We start from the raw sequence: 16301 nt of genomic DNA on the forward strand, positions 1-16301 counted from the left end.
CTTTCTCCTCCCATACACAAATTTGGGATGCACACACACAGTGGGGGAAAAAAAGTCTGCACGTTCGGCTATGTAGGTCCACCCCTTTGGTCCTATCAGTGTGGTTGGAATAGTTAGAGCAGAGCAGAGCTCATTTGTGTATACAAATGCTCAGACCCAGCAGAATTAGGAATGTAAGGTATTACCAATCCCTTCCAACTCATAATATTTATCTTCCTTTAACAAGGCACTCTAAAATATCACACTTAGTGAATCAAAAATAAGAAGCCATATTGGTATATACTTTGTTTTTCTTTTTACAGTTTATTAAGCAGAAAAGTGGTTAACTGTTGAATCATAGCAAGACATCTGCACATGCACTAACTATTGTTATCATCCATTTTCTTTTTTTTTCTTTTTTCTTTTTCTTTTTTTTCTGGAGAGCTCAGTATTGTTCATTTGACATGTCATCATCATTGCTCGCCCTTTTTTTTTTTGTATGTGTGTGTGTGTGTGTGTGTGTGCATGCGTGTATTCATTAGTGCACCTAAAACCTATTAAAAAATCCCATACTGTTCACCTAAACCGAACACTTCAGAATCCAGCCAGAGTCGTGGGGCCGTCAGGAGACCCGAAGAAGGACCAAAGAAAAGAAAGGAAAGTGAAGTCCAGCACGACCAGACATCACCCACCAGGCCACCAACCAGAGTCCTTCACCAACCCCAGAGACATCTGAATTCCAACAAATCAGGGAGACCTCAAGGGCCCAAAGGAGAGACTGAGGAAAGGTAGGAAGGACAGACGAAGCAGAGTGAGATCCACAGACACCAGCCTCCACCGTTTCAATGACCTGAGGAAGAAGCAGATTGTGTCTGAGTTTCGGTAGATGCTGGTGTGGTTGATCTGGCATGCATGAAAATCTCCACCAAAGAGGGGAGCCGCCGATCCCCGCCAGGACAGAACAAGTGCAACACCTTAGGGCCCCCCAGGCCGCGGCAGCGCCAAAGGACGACCCCCGGGCCCCGCAGGGAACACCGGCCGGAGAGCAAACCCAGGAGCAGGAGCGCCCCCCACCCCAACGCAGCCCTCGCCCCCAACCCAACGCAGCAGGACGGGGCACTGCAGGCCCGCCAGGCACCCCACCGGTCCACAGCCCCCGCTCCCCCACCGACCCCCCACCCCCACCCCCGCCCATCCACCCCCGCCATCCACCCCAACCCAGCCCCAGCCGCCCCCCAGGCCCCCAAACCCGGGACCACGGAGGGAGCCTCCGGCCCAGGGGAGGGGGAGGAAGGCGGACAGGGGAGGGGGAGGGGACGGGGGAAGGAGACGACAAGAAGGGCAGGAGGCAGCGGCAGGGCCGCAGAGAGAGGGGGAGAGGAGGAGGAAGGGTGACGAGGGAGAAGGGACAGGGAGGCGGAGGACGGGCGGGGAGAGGCGAGGAGGGAGAGGAAGCAAGGGGGAGGAAGGGGGAGGGGAGAGGGAACCACGGGGCACCCTGGTGACCCACAGGCCCGGAACCGCGTTGCCGAGCCCAGAGCGACGGACCGCGCCGGGGCGGCGCCGCCCCGAACACCAGGGAGAGCCCCGCAACGCAGCACCCCCCAAGAGACCCAGGGAACGGCCAAGACGCAGCCGCCACCCAGCAGCCAACAGAGGGGCAGACCCGCCCATGCCCAGCCAGGGGGGCACCTGTAGAATTAGCCCCCTGGCATGCAGTGAATCCGAATATTAACCCTTAGTGCCCATTGGAGGTGAATCTGCTCGATCCTGTTGGCAGCAACTGGGTTCCTGACTATAAAAACACAACTATTAGTTACAAACTGCCAAATACAGAAACATCAATGTAAGTTATCACGATGTGGTGGCTCTCGCTAACAGGCAGAATTAAATAACCAGAATTAGGTTAAAATATTCTATATACGTAGACCATATTTCCATGAATTTTGATATTTGGTTTTTATTTGATTTTTTCCATTAAAATGTGATTTATGAGGAGGTTAGACCATTGGTCGATATTCAGAGTTTGTTTATTTTTCCAGTTAACAAGAATTGTTTTTTTTGCGATAGTAAGGGCTACAAGTGTAGATTGAAATTGTTTGTGTAATAAGTCAGTTGTTGTTAGGTCACCTAGCAAACACAAGTTTGGAGATAAAGGTATCCTACAGTCCAAGATAGCGGAAAGTTTTTCTAAGACTTTAGTCTAGAAATACATAACCGGAGTGCATAACCATAAAGCATGAAAATAAGTGTCTGTAGTGTTTTGTAAACACTGGAGACAAATGTTGGAGTCGGGGAGTCCCATTTTCTTCATCATATATTGAGTAATGTATGTTCTATGGATAATTTTATATTGGATAAGTTGTAAATTTGTGTGTTTTGTCATTTTAAATGCATTTTCACAAACTTGAATCCCAAAGTCAGATTCCGGAGCTATAGGCAAGTCTGTCTCCCATTTTGAGATGGGTAAAGACATTTTATCCATATATGAAAGTAACTTATATATTTTTGAAAGTTTTTTTGTTGTTGTCGAAGAAAGCTTGGTAATATCTTTAGCTAAAACAGGCGGTTGGAGCGTACCCTGAAGTGTTGGAATTTGTTTCTTTATCATACTTTTAACTTGCAGATAATGTAAAAAAATTCCGTTTGTTATTTTGTATTTTTGGAGCAAGGATGTATATGATATAAATATATTATCTGAGAAGAGATGGTGGAGATGTGTAATTCCTTTCTGCTCCCACACACCGAAATAAAATGATTGGTTGTTAAGTCGAAAGTCGGGGTTATGCCATAGGGGAGAAAGCCCACAGGGCTCCACTTGGGCTTTTGTCATTTCTAATGCCTTCCACCAGGCAGTCAGGGTGGCGGAAATCATTGGGTTTTTAAAACAATTATGTCACTTAATCGATGTTGTAATAAAGAGTAAATCTAGAAGTCTGAGGTTATTACAATCCTTCTGTTCTAGTTCCAGCCAACAGTTAGTATCTCTGTTGGGTTGTGCCCATAGAATGATATATTGTAGCTGGTTAGCTATATAGTAGTACATAAAATTTGGTGCCTCTAGACCACCTTTGGATTTACTTTTCTGAAGAGTAGATAGACTAATCTTTGCTTTTTTTTTTATTCCAGTAAAATTTTGTAACGGCTGAGTCCAACAACTGGAACCATTTATCATCCATTTTCTACACAACTTAACAGATGTGCAGTACTATTCACATCCATGGTTTAAGATTTCTGTATCAAAACTACTGACTTTGCTTTTGGAAATAAATATTGTGTTTTTGACGGCACTTGCTGCTCCCATTTGGGTGCATTTGGGTCCTCTTAACTCCACCATGCTAACCCTGTGGTATAACAGATACCCCAAAGCAGTAGCAGTGATGCTGTTAAACTAACCTTTATTCATTGCATTTAATTTGACCAAGATCTTGGTTAATCTGTGTTAGAGGCTGACAAAAAGAGTACCACTTATTGTCACACCCACCTAAGTGAGGCCAAATTCATTCTCCGCATTTGATCCATTACCTGAGGGAACAGTGAGCAGTTGCAGGGGCCGTGCTCTGGAATGATTTGGTGATCAAACCCATCATTTTCAACCCATAATGCTGAGTGTCAAGCAGGGAGACAAATGGGTCCCATTTTTATAGTCTTTGGTCTGACCCAGCCAGTGATTGAACCCACAACCTCCCAGTCTCAGGGCAGACACTCTACCACACTGAGCTGGTCACTCCTAGGATCTCTCGAGACACGCATTTCCATTTTTAAACACTATATTAATATATAATATATTGCTTAAAATAATAAGTACATTTAGAATACTGTACAATAAATTGATACAATAAATACATTTCCAAGTGATCTATCTAGACTTACTTTCTACTGTAACCAATTTCATTGGTTGTTTGGCGAACCGATAAAATTGGTCAATGTCTGACCAATCTATTGGTTAATCAAGCCAATATGAGTTTAACCTACTAGATGGGCAGTTTTTTAACCAATCGATTTTTAGAGTGCAACATCCTCTCACATTCATACCAAAGGACAATTTTTTTTTTTTTTTTATATATATATATATATATATTTTTTTTTTAGAATGTGGGAGAAACCCAGACAGGAACAGGGAGAAGAGGCAAAGTACACACGTTGCCCTTTTATTAATTAATTAATTTACTACACATTATTATATAGATGTGTTTCTGCTTATGACTTTCAAAATAAATGAAACATTTAACCATCAGCCTATTCAAATGTTTAATAGACTTTATGTGCCATGCACGACAACATAATTGTATGCTGTCATGATCAATTCTCGTGACCTGTGTGCTGCGTTCTTTATAGAAAAGTGTAAATGTGTACCGGGTAATCAATATGCACCGTCGATGTGCTCTTATTTTGTTTTCTGTAACGGATGTCCGGTTTCTCCTTTAGTATATCCTACTTGATGCACACTCGCACAGTGTAAATCCGTAGCATCCCGCATCATCCCTTGGGTTTGACAGGCCACAGATTTGACGAATTGCACGTTTTAGCGGTAAGTAAATAAAAATAAATACATTACTGATTTTTAATATGCTGTAAACTTTCATTAACATGCCGTTGCATTAGTTTTCAAAGCTGTTATTTCATTTTGACGTGTAGATTGTATGGACGACGATGCGAAACCGGATGAGTGATGATTTCATTCTGTCCATGTTGGACATAATTCGCCTTGCTGCAGGTTTAGTGTATCCACCTGATACGTACTTGTAGTTTTACACAACGAGATGGTGATTGAAAGGGGAGGACATGTATGTCGAGGCGATAGATGCTGTCATAGAGAGCAGCATCATGGCGTCCTTGAGCTGAAGGGCAACGCTGCAGTAGAAAGGAAGGATGCTCATGACAGATGGCCTCGACATTCGACTCTGTTTGCTCCAGTCGATCAAGCTAACATGCAAACACAGCGTTAAGGAGAATAGGATTTCCCCTCTCCCGTATGCCTTATTTGGTCAGTTGTGTTTCAGTCATGTTTTACATCATCAACTTGACGGGCAGGGCAGGTATGTCGTCACTATTATGATATGGTAAAAGTAACGAACTACATATTGATTACATGGAATGTAAAAATTTGATAAATCCCTTCTGATTAAAATACAAAATGTGACCCTAATAAGGAGTGCCACAGAAAATGATGGATGGATGTAAAAAGGGGCGGGGCCAGACAATTTTTGGTGGTGTGGCAAGGTTGACTCATGAAGTGGTGGCCATACATTGACACACGTGCATGCGGAAAATGCACCACACTGTATACTGGTGTCACCAACCCTTTTGAAACTGAGAGCTATTTTCTGGGTACAGATTTAATGTAAAAGCCTACCAGCTTTATACACACTTCTGAAATCAGTTACTTTTAATATTGTTATTGTATGTTATTATTAATAATTAATGGTATTCATTAATGTAAAGACAAAGCTTGTTATAATTTTTAATAATAATAATGATAATGATAAAAGCAATTTCCCTCCAGCACTTCACTTGTGAACCAACCTTGCCCAACTCACTCATAAAACAAGTCAGTCAAATCTAAGCAAAAAGCAAAGTTATGCTAAGGTTAATTTACTACATGAATAAATACATTTGTGTTTGTAGTGTCTTTGTTTTTGTACAACTGTACACAGTACAGTATCTCGTTCTTATGCGCTAGCTAACAGCTAATCAGCGCGATGAAATGTCACCTTTGGCTGACGCCATATTGTGTACTGCCGAATGTTGCCTCATTCATTCAAATCGTATCTAACAAGCACAATGACACAGCAATCTCTTAATTCTTCTGTTGTTGTTGTTTTTTAAATGTTGCTTTTGCTTGGCTTTGTTCCTGCTTGTATTATGAGTGTTTTGGGCAAAGTTGGTAAATGTCAGATTTTTATTTCAAGAAATTCTGACTGTAGATGGTATGATAATGACTACTCGGCCATTTTAGCTGATTCTTGAGGTGTGCAGGTGATAATCTTGATTATTCACTTCTAGATTTCCCTGTTATTAATGTTGTTTTCATATTCTCTGTGCACCTCAATAGTATCAACACTTACAGTATATAGGTAAATACTCACTCTATAAGTATGGTGGCAGAGCATCCAAGTGCCTCAGTATGAAGCAACTGTTGTGGAAACAGCAGTATTTATCAAACTCTTGCCATTGACGTGGGGGTGGCCACTGAAATGGCCCAAGATCCCCCATGTACAGTAGCTCCGCCCTTGATTCAAAATGCAGAATTGCGTGAGACAGCTGGGTCTTATTAGATTTTGCATTAGGTGTGTTCCCATTGGCCAATAAGCCTGCTTAGTGGTTATTTTCAAACTATTCTATTTTATTAACTCATCATCTAATTTATGGCATATCTATCTATTTTATAGCTGGTTGGTCATCACTCATCATCATGGGGGAATTATTCAGGAGTGAGGAGATGACACTGGCTCAGCTGTTTCTCCAGTCAGAGGCAGCTTACTGCTGTGTCAGTGAACTGGGAGAACTTGGCATGGTCCAGTTTAGAGATGTGAGTAAGAATGCTAGTGTTCAACATCATGAACTTTTTAATTTCTGCATCTTTCCACAAGCTTCCCACATTTGCCTAACAATATAATTTTGTTGCCAGCTCAATCCAGACGTGAATGTGTTCCAGCGAAAGTTTGTGAATGAAGTGAGGAGATGCGAGGAGATGGACAGAAAATTAAGTAAGTAATTGAGACAGTAATGGCCAGCTTCAGTTTCTATTTGCGGGTGAAAATGTAAAAATGAAAAAAATACATTATTGTAGGATGTTTAAAAAGTTTTCTTTGAATGAGGCTCCAATATGAATCTGAACATAGACACAATCACTACAACATATTTCCTCACTGTTTGGAACAGGGTTTGTGGAGAAGGAGATCAAGAAAGCCAATATCCCAACGGTTGACACAGGAGAAAATCCTGAGGTGCCTTTTCCAAGGGATATGATCGATTTGGAGGTAAAGTAACTTGATATGGATTTTATTTAAACAAAATGAGGTACTTTAGTTAAGTAGGACGAATGCTATTCCATTAATAGGCTGAAGAAAAAGCTGTAGACTTATACAAAGCAATTTAAAAAATACCTACAGTATATTGGTGATTACTGTCACATACGTTGTTACAGTCTTAGGTGTTAAAGGCACTGTCCAACTTTTTGACTCAGAAATAAACACTTCTTAAATACAGGATGTTAAAACATGAACTCCTTCTCAATCTACACCTCTGGGCTTCTGTTAATGAGTGGTGGTAATTTTGTCCTGAACTAAAAAAAACAACAACAACAAAACATGCAGTAGGTCGTACTGCTTTGAATGTCAGACCGCTTATTTCAACCAAAAGTTAGCACTATTCCGCTTTTGGGTGAAATTGTACCTAGAATGCGTCTGTTTTGCTTTGCAGGCTACCTTTGAGAAGTTGGAGAATGAATTGAAGGAGATCAACACCAACCAGGAAGCCCTGAAGAAGAACTTCCTGGAGCTGACGGAGCTGAAACACATTCTTCGTCGAACACAGCAGTTCTTCGATGAGGTTTTGACCCTTCTGTAGCTCTCCATTTTTACTGAATCAGGCGATTAAAATATTGAATGATTTAAAAAGTTCTTTCTTAACTTTTGGTTAGATGGAGGATCCCAACTTGTTGGAAGAGTCATCAGCCCTGATGGAGGGCAACGAGGGGGGAAGAGGGGCTCCGCTCAGATTGGGGTAAAGCATGAGGAGCCGTTAGGCTTTAAATGTCTGCTTTTGAAATGTTTGTGAAGATTAACATTTAACTCTAAACATATTAGCAAACTATACATGTTTTTTTATGAACACAAAGACTGACAAAGACATCGAGAATTATTTCATACTTGAAAGCAATATGCAATCTCATTTATTTTCCTTATCAGTGGAAAAAAAAGCAGCATGAATGAGAGTCTTGAATATGAATGTACTCATCCAGTATTGTTTGAATCCCGTGTAAATTATTTGATTAAACGGAACACTAACTTGTGTTGTTGTGTGTCATTCATATTCTCATTGTATAGATTTGTGGCCGGTGTGATCAGTAGAGAGAGGATTCCAACTTTTGAGAGAATGCTGTGGCGGGTGTGCCGCGGTAATGTTTTCTTACGGAAGGCTGAGATCGAGGACCCGCTGGAGGACCCCACTACAGTCAGTAAACAAACATAGAATAAAAAAAATGGCACATGACCTTTTTGTGGGCAGTCGTAAATAAGTGTAAGGTTTTAAAAAATATTATCCTCTCCAACAGGGAGACCAAGTCCACAAATCGGTCTTCATCATTTTCTTCCAAGGCGATCAGTTGAAGAACAGGGTGAAGAAGATCTGTGAGGGGTGGGTGTACCATTTATTTTAAAATGCAATTACCGTAGTATTAGAATTGTCTGTCTTTTAAAGGGACACTTACTAGATTGGGATGAATATTTGCATTTATACAATAGGTCTGTATGTCAAAATGATGCCAGCACTAAAATTCACCTGCCTGAAAAACTCAGTAATGATGTATTATTTCACACGATGGGCAATCCCAGCTGAATGATCCCTTTAACCGTTTTATGATGATTGTCTAGCAGACACGAACTGGCTTTCCCCCCCACAATTTAAGAGTAAACACTCAGCCTGTGCCAAGTATGGTTGTTGTTACCATGACCGTGGACGGATTCAGCGTGTTGCGACTGTGTGAGTGGTTGTTTTCAGGCACAGTTTAAATTAGAAAAGCAAGCCCTGGGTTTATAACAGTTTGGAAGTTTGTTAGTATAATTAGTATAAGTATAATTTCTTTCATTCTCTCTCTTTTCTTTCTTTCTTTCTTTCGTTCTTTCTTTATTTATTCATTCATTTATTTATTTATTTAAATATACAGTATGGAGTATTTGTTGAGAGCAAGATATATTTAAAGAAAAGAGGGTCACTAGGTATTTTGTAACTATGTAAAATAAACTACAACTGTTTGACCATACAGAAATAAATACATTTAAAACAAGCCACTGAAGGGTCATGTATGATATTAATTGAAAAAGTCAAAAATTAAGGCCTTTTTCCCTGTATTTATAAATAGTTTTATAAATGTGAGATGTAGTTTCAGTTTTAGTTAACAAAAATGTTTTTTCAATTTCAGTTTGAATTATTTCGATTTCGTTAACAATAATAACCTTGGCAAGTCCCCATAAAGATGAAGTCAGAGTGTGTTTTCACATGCCAAATTGCAGTTACCAATTATTGTACAGATCCATGCATGTGGCGCATGCAGTGGACACTTCGCCAAACAAAAATAAAATATCCTCTTATCCCTACTTTGACAGCTCCGCTGAATATTCAAATACGTGGCTAGACGAAAATGGTGATTATGCTGTTGGTGATTTCTAAGATGTGCTAAGACTGCAAAAAAATATTTAGTTTACTTGGTTGTTTAATTTCACACTTGGTATATGTGCAGATATTGTACTCTGGAGACCCAATTATATTTATACAAACAATTTCAAAGCCACTTTTCCATAATCTGTGCCCTTTAACATCGATGATGTGAGTTGACTGAGTTTTGTGGTGTTTTTTGCAGGTTCCGTGCCTCTCTGTACCCTTGTCCAGAGACGCCACAAGAGAGGAAAGAGATGCTGGCAGGAGTCAACAGCCGCATTGATGATCTACAAATGGTCAATTTTTTACTTAAAGCAGAAGTCATTTTTTTAACAATAATATGTTCTGCGCAGCCACACTAGTCTAAAAATGGTATTCTGATTAATAGTGCATTTGTGGAATACGAGTTAATCAGCAAAATCCACCTATTTGCATCCACTACATGGGGCTTCCATTTTGAAAGTTGCTGTCAATTGAAAATGACATCACAGTTGCTCAGGGCTCAGTTAGCCATTCACGGCTCACCTGTTTTCTGAGATGGATAAAAACAGGTGGATTTTGCTGCTTAACTCAAATTACACAAATGTAATGTTAATCAGAATGCTCTGTTTAGACTAGTGGGAGCCACATACAACATATTATTGTAAAGAAAATGTTTGGGTTGACTTCCCCTTTAATAGCTTTCCATTTACACTTTTAACTACAATGGCTCTCAGTACAGTGCAAACTTCACTGCATTGTATGGGGAAACAAGAACATACACTAGAAAGCAGATCAGTCACACATCACATTAACAATATTTTGTTCTGTATGAATCATCAAAACGCTTAAAGTGGCTGGTAACTGCCTCACACAGCAAGTTTTTTTTCCTCCACTTGACTGTAAACTACATACCTCTTACCGTACATGCTTCCATCTGGACTAAAATTCTTCAAAGTTCCTTCTTGGCTCACGCGCCACCCATCTTCAAAGCTTAGGGAAATCAATAATGTAAATTTTAAGCAATAAGCTAGCTAACTAACTAATTAACTAACAACCATCCAAACAACAAAGTATCAAAAAGCGAATTGAGCAAAACAGGTCAATGAAAATGACAAATAATAAACAATTGTAATATAATTAACAAACAATAATATTGTAATATAGTCAACAAACAATAATATTGTGAAAGGTGGTTCATTAATCTTTTTATAAAGCTTTTAACTTCAAAACAACACATTCATCAGAAACTTTGCACAACAGTTCATTTTCCTTCAGGCTCTTGCATGCTGCTTCCTGCATCTAATGTATAACAAAATCCATTGTAATGTCAACAGGTTTTTTCTGTATTTTGGTCTTATCTACAAAAGCATTTTGTCCTGTATCAAAAAGTTATGTGGCCCACAGATTATTAAGCAGTGGGAAAAAAAGTGTCTTATTCCGTTTCAGTGTCTGCGCTAGTGCAAGCGTGCCAAACACACAAAATATATTATGCTCATACAATACAACATTTGGTTCGGCTTTTTAAACAAACTGATTCGCCATAATGAGCAACTAAGTCTGTGAGCCACTATTAGGCATATTCATTTAATTACATTTGCATAAAATAAAATAAAAAACAAATACAACAGGAAGAGCCTCTGGTGGAAACACACATGGATGTTGTTATTCTCCAGCCAAACAGGTCAAAATAATTATACACAATTTATTTTTTGCTTTACGTTATGGTTAGTACAGTGGAGCTTGTGGTTAGCAATCGGTCAAACCCACAAGGATTCTGGGTTCGAATCTCATAGTTATAAGAAAGAAGTTCACTTTGATACTACATCTAACGATGTTTTGTCAACACAGGTGCTGAACCAGACCGAGGACCACCGTCAGCGAGTGTTGCAGGCCGCCTCAAAGACAATGCGAGTTTGGTTCATCAAGGTTCGCAAGATGAAAGCTATCTACCACACTCTCAACCTGTGCAACATCGACGTCACCCAGAAATGTCTGATCGCTGAAGTGTGGTGTCCAGTCTCAGATCTGGACTCGATCCAGTTTGCTCTTCGGAGAGGAACGGTGAGGTTGTTTTTTTTGGGCAGATACAGTATATTGCCTCCTTTTGCAGCTGTCACCAACATATATTGTAATATATATTAGGGATGTCAAAATTAGTGCGTTCATTTTTTAAGTTCCTTTAACGGCACTCATTTTTTTTAGCGTGATTAATGACCACTACTTACTTGGGAAACCTGTACTGGGGTAATTCCAGTTGCAACTCAGCAGACACGTCCACGTAAAAATTTTGCATTAATGAATTTAACAATAATGCATATATTTGTGGAGACTGGGTTCAAGTTGTATTTTACAATTTTAAAAACGTGCAGAATTTCACAAGTATTACTTCATGTTAAAGACTAAATAACTCTTAATATGAAAAGAAAAATGCACTGAGCTGTCACCAACGTCTTACAAATGCAATTATGCCAATTAGTGGCAGAAAAAAGACCTCAACACAAATCACACTCGTTTTTTTACTTTAACTCAATGTTATGAATTATGAAATTACTTGGATTGATGCAGCCATATTTCTAGTAGTTTAACATTTTTTCCCAAGTTTATGTTATCAAGAGTATGAAATCTATTTTTCATACTTTAATGAATAAAAATAATAATATTTTATTGTACATTTAGAACAGATGCAAAATTTGTGATTAATCGTGAGTTAACTATTGAAGTCATGCGATTAATTATGATTAAAAAATGTAATCGCTGACACCATTAATATATATATATATACAGTATATATATATATATATATATATATATATATATATATATATATATAATCATAATCATAATTATGTCTTATTTTCAGATGATACTACTCTACTGTCCTGGCAAAAACCTTGATCAGCTTGTACATAAAGGCGGCATTTAGTGATTATCTATTTTCTTAAACTATGAAGAGCAAAAAAGCATGTAGCCTATGAATATTTCTTTACGTGCAGACATGACAGACAGTGTGTAGACAGAAGCAAATGGCGCAGGAGTCTTGGCCACATCAAACTCATTTTGTAAACAGAAGCGCTTGAAATCAGGCGAGCCTTGGCCACATTATGCACAGTTGAAACATTAACACTGCTTGAATGTGAAAAAATAAAAGTGTACCGTCACTTAAGTAATTACATTCATTCAATATACATTCAATACATTTATTGAAAATATTGAATGAAAACCATGCTCCAATAAATGTTCAAAAAATATTTCGAAGACATTAAAGAACATCTAAAAGCATTTTAGTTTTTTTTTTTGTGGAAATATATTGAATATTATTGGGGGGACTAGTGCAAAGACAATTTAGTTTGGATCGGATCAGTATCATATATCAGTATAATGAACCCAAGGTATCGATATCGAATTTATAATTAAAAAAAGTGTATCGGAGCATCCCTATTCTAAAGTGTGCAGCTTGCTTCCTGTTACGTATGTACAGTGCCTTGTTTTCAGTTGAAATAAAAGGTTTCCTTCTTTTAGTCATTGCAGCTTGCTAATAGAGTTGTATTGGGTTTTCTCACTGTGCGAAAGCAAATGCAAAATTCATGTTGAATAGCACTGTGATTTTGATTATGGTGTCAAATGTTTCTTAATCAGCTCTCACTGGGGTAATCGCCACAAACAACTAGTACAAAACAGGGGCTCTGGGTGGCAAGATGGTTCTGTCGCTTGCCCTCGGTGCAGGCAGCGTGCTTCTCATTTGGAGGCCACATTTGTTTGTTTGTGTTAGAGTGGATATGTGTGTTTGGATGATTTTTAAAAAATAAGGTAAGAAAAAAATAGTACAATACAGTGGTGCCTTGAGATATGAGTTGAGTTTAATTCACTCATTTACCACGCTCGTACCTCAGAACAGTCATAGCTCAAAGCATCTTTCCCCATTGAAATGAATGGGAAGGCCATTAATCCGCCCCTTCCCCATTAAAAAATAAATACAAATTAATTACTAAAATAGCAATCTATAATAGTGTACTTTATAAACATATTGAAATCACATGATGAAATAGAATGTAAAGAATCAAACATGATTTAATGCTTCAGTTAGATTTGTTGTGCTGCTTCTTCTAAACTGGAGTGACCACCTTGGCCACTGGGAAGCAGTATAATACAGTCTTACAGACAAATGAAGAAGAGTCACCACTCCCCTCAAAAACTCAACAAGATGCAATAATATTAGTAATTTTTAGCACAGGATAAAGTCTATATGCCTGTAAGTATTATAATATTGTCCGTCTACATGTGATGCTTTGTCGTTTGTGTGGAAATACCCATTTTTTAAGGGTTGTAGCACCACAACCACCGATGCTAATCGTTAGTAGGACTATTGATGTTAGCACGTTTTTGGCGTTTTACACTATGCATGAACATTAAGCTAGGAATGAGTAACTCGAATGGAACACATTACTGAAAATTTTTAGTAAAAACTGTGTTTTTCCTTTCTTTTACAAAGTATGTTTAGGTTCCGTTTACATTGCATTTTCGGTGTCCTGTATATACATAACTGTTTATTTGGACAGCTTAATACTTATTGAAGAGAAGTTGCAGTGTTATATATTATTTTTTTGTTTTGATTTTGCAGGAACGAAGCGGTTCAACTGTGCCGTCAATCCTCAACAGAATGCAGACCAAGCAGACCCCACCCACTTATAACAAGACCAACAAGTTCACCTCCGGCTTTCAGAACATTGTGGATGCATATGGCATTGGAAATTACAGGGAAATCAATCCAGGTAATGTAATTTGGGAAAAGAACCAAACATTACAGAGGTGCACCCATCAACCCACCATACATCCTCACACTGATTGCTTTTGGTACTGGGACACAGTCAGGCTCAAAGCAAAACTAACTATTTTCACAAAGTTTGAAGAATGAAAAGGGCTCAATTGATTTGGATTTATGAAGGTGATATTTGGGCCTTTGATAACCGATTAATTATAAAAATAACTTCCTTTTGGGATTTTTGGACGCTTACAACAATAAACATGAATTACAGGCAGAACATGTAGTTGTTTTTGTTTTTTGTGAATTTCAAAATTTATTTTGTTTGCCAATTTTTCAAGAGGAATGTTTGAATGTCATTATTTTTGTCTTATATGTACTGTGTTAATGTGTTTTAAAAAAAAATAGGAAAAAAATAGGCCAATTTTTTACTGATTTTAAAGCCAGCAACTTACACGGGTCAATTAAATTGGCCTGACGATTAATTGGTCGGGCCCTAGAAAAATTATAAACAGTCCTATATGTTGAAGAACCAAGATTCAGAGGGAATTTAGAGAACTAAAAAAAGTTTTTCCAAATTTTATTGCAAGAATCAGAAGGGTATGTGGAAAAACGTCGATTATTATATATGTTGTTGTTTTTTAATTACATTTTACAATGGTAAAGGAACAAGACAATCCTTTAGATTCATTTAATGAATATCATTAAATTTTCCTTTTCTTTTTCAAATGTTTTTCTCACCTGCTACAGCTCAATACACCATCATCACCTTCCCTTTCTTGTTTGCTGTCATGTTTGGTGACATGGGTCATGGCCTTCTAATGACCTGCGCTGCGCTCTATTTGGTCATCCGAGAAAGTCGCCTCCTTTCTCAGAAGAGTGACAATGAGGTACTGTCACAAATAAGAAGATACAGCATATATTGCATTTGTATATTCCTTGTGATGTTGATGTTAATGTTGATTATCGGTAAGGTGGGATGTGCATTCACCACTGTCTATATCCTGTTTCCTGGCAGATGTTCAATATGATCTTTGCTGGTCGCTACATCATCTTGCTCATGGGGATCTTCTCCGTCTACACAGGCATCATTTATAATGATTGCTTCTCCAAATCACTTAACATGTTTGGCTCTGGATGGAGTGTGAGGCCCATGTTTGGGCCCAAAGGAGCCAACTGGTCGTAAGTCATCCCATTCCATATGGACACTGATTTTGTGCACTTTTATACTATAATTTTTATTGTAAGTAGCTTTCTATTTTTATTCTTGTCATATCTTTGTAAACACAAAAGCCAGTGGGAAAAAAACAATTTCAACATTGGCCAGTACTTTGTAACAAGCACATAACTGTAGCAGTAGAACAATTGGTCTTGACTTTCATCTAAGGGTGTGAATAGAACGATGTCTTTCAAAGCTGTTGTGGAATGGTAAAGGGGAATGTAACAGGGGGTGTTAGATGGTGGGTGAGCTACAGCGAGTGAAGGCTGTATCTTGAAATGTTTTAACAGCAATAGGGCTAACCAAACTCTCTAGGTTGCTATTGAATCTACATTTAGTCAAATGCTCTGGTAGGCTATGGAGCAAATCCAGAAATCTGTAAGGGCTCAGTCTAGAGACAATATTGTCTCTTAAACAAGTAACAGGCTAATGGTGAAGCCTTGCAGTCAGTTGCCTCCAAATTGTGGAATGCCTTTCTGTTTCTAGTTGCTAGTGATGTCACTATTGAATCTTTTTTTAAATAGATTATGCTATCAATTATACCATCAAATAATCGAGTAATCCTCCCTCCCTTTTTTGTGTGTGTGTGTGTGTTAATCCACTAAGGTAACGTAACGTAAATTGAATTGAGTGGATGTAAATACTGGCAATTTATTGTCTTCTATACATATGTATTACATGAACAAAATTTGCCTATGCTAAACAATTAGCACTCACAATTAGCATTAGCACCCTAGCAGTTACCACTTGAGGTAAGCAAACACTAACTACCATTAAGTTCACACATACATCATTATATCTACATTACATGTGATAGTGTCATAAAAGTCACTTACTGACGATGCTTCAACATTATTCCATGAGTAAACAAGGGTATTAGCCTATGCTAAATAGTTAGCAATCACAATTAGCAATTTTTAAGGTAAACAAACACTAACTACCATTTGTTCACACATACTGTACATCATTATAGCTACATTA

General features: G+C 38.4%; 1 protein-coding gene across 3 annotated transcripts in view; it reads left to right on the top strand.

Annotated features, from left to right (window-relative positions):
• Positions 1-4419: 4419 nt before the first annotated feature.
• atp6v0a1b (ATPase H+ transporting V0 subunit a1b) overlaps positions 4420-16301 on the top strand; it is a 29602-nt gene continuing 17720 nt past the window's right edge. For all 3 annotated transcript variants that reach the window (XM_077550300.1, XM_077550301.1, XM_077550302.1), the window contains exons 1-13: positions 4420-4510; positions 6372-6511; positions 6611-6689; positions 6865-6962; positions 7405-7533; positions 7625-7707; positions 8031-8157; positions 8258-8340; positions 9563-9656; positions 11191-11403; positions 13961-14111; positions 14852-14991; positions 15120-15283. In XM_077550300.1, the coding sequence (XP_077406426.1) occupies positions 6395-6511; positions 6611-6689; positions 6865-6962; positions 7405-7533; positions 7625-7707; positions 8031-8157; positions 8258-8340; positions 9563-9656; positions 11191-11403; positions 13961-14111; positions 14852-14991; positions 15120-15283 (1478 nt within the window). In that variant the 5' untranslated portion in view covers positions 4420-4510; positions 6372-6394. The remainder of the gene's footprint in view (positions 4511-6371; positions 6512-6610; positions 6690-6864; positions 6963-7404; positions 7534-7624; positions 7708-8030; positions 8158-8257; positions 8341-9562; positions 9657-11190; positions 11404-13960; positions 14112-14851; positions 14992-15119; positions 15284-16301) is intronic.

The sequence above is a fragment of the Vanacampus margaritifer genome, chromosome 18 (assembly GCF_051991255.1).
Source record: "Vanacampus margaritifer isolate UIUO_Vmar chromosome 18, RoL_Vmar_1.0, whole genome shotgun sequence".
Classification (NCBI taxonomy): Eukaryota; Metazoa; Chordata; class Actinopteri; order Syngnathiformes; family Syngnathidae; genus Vanacampus; species Vanacampus margaritifer.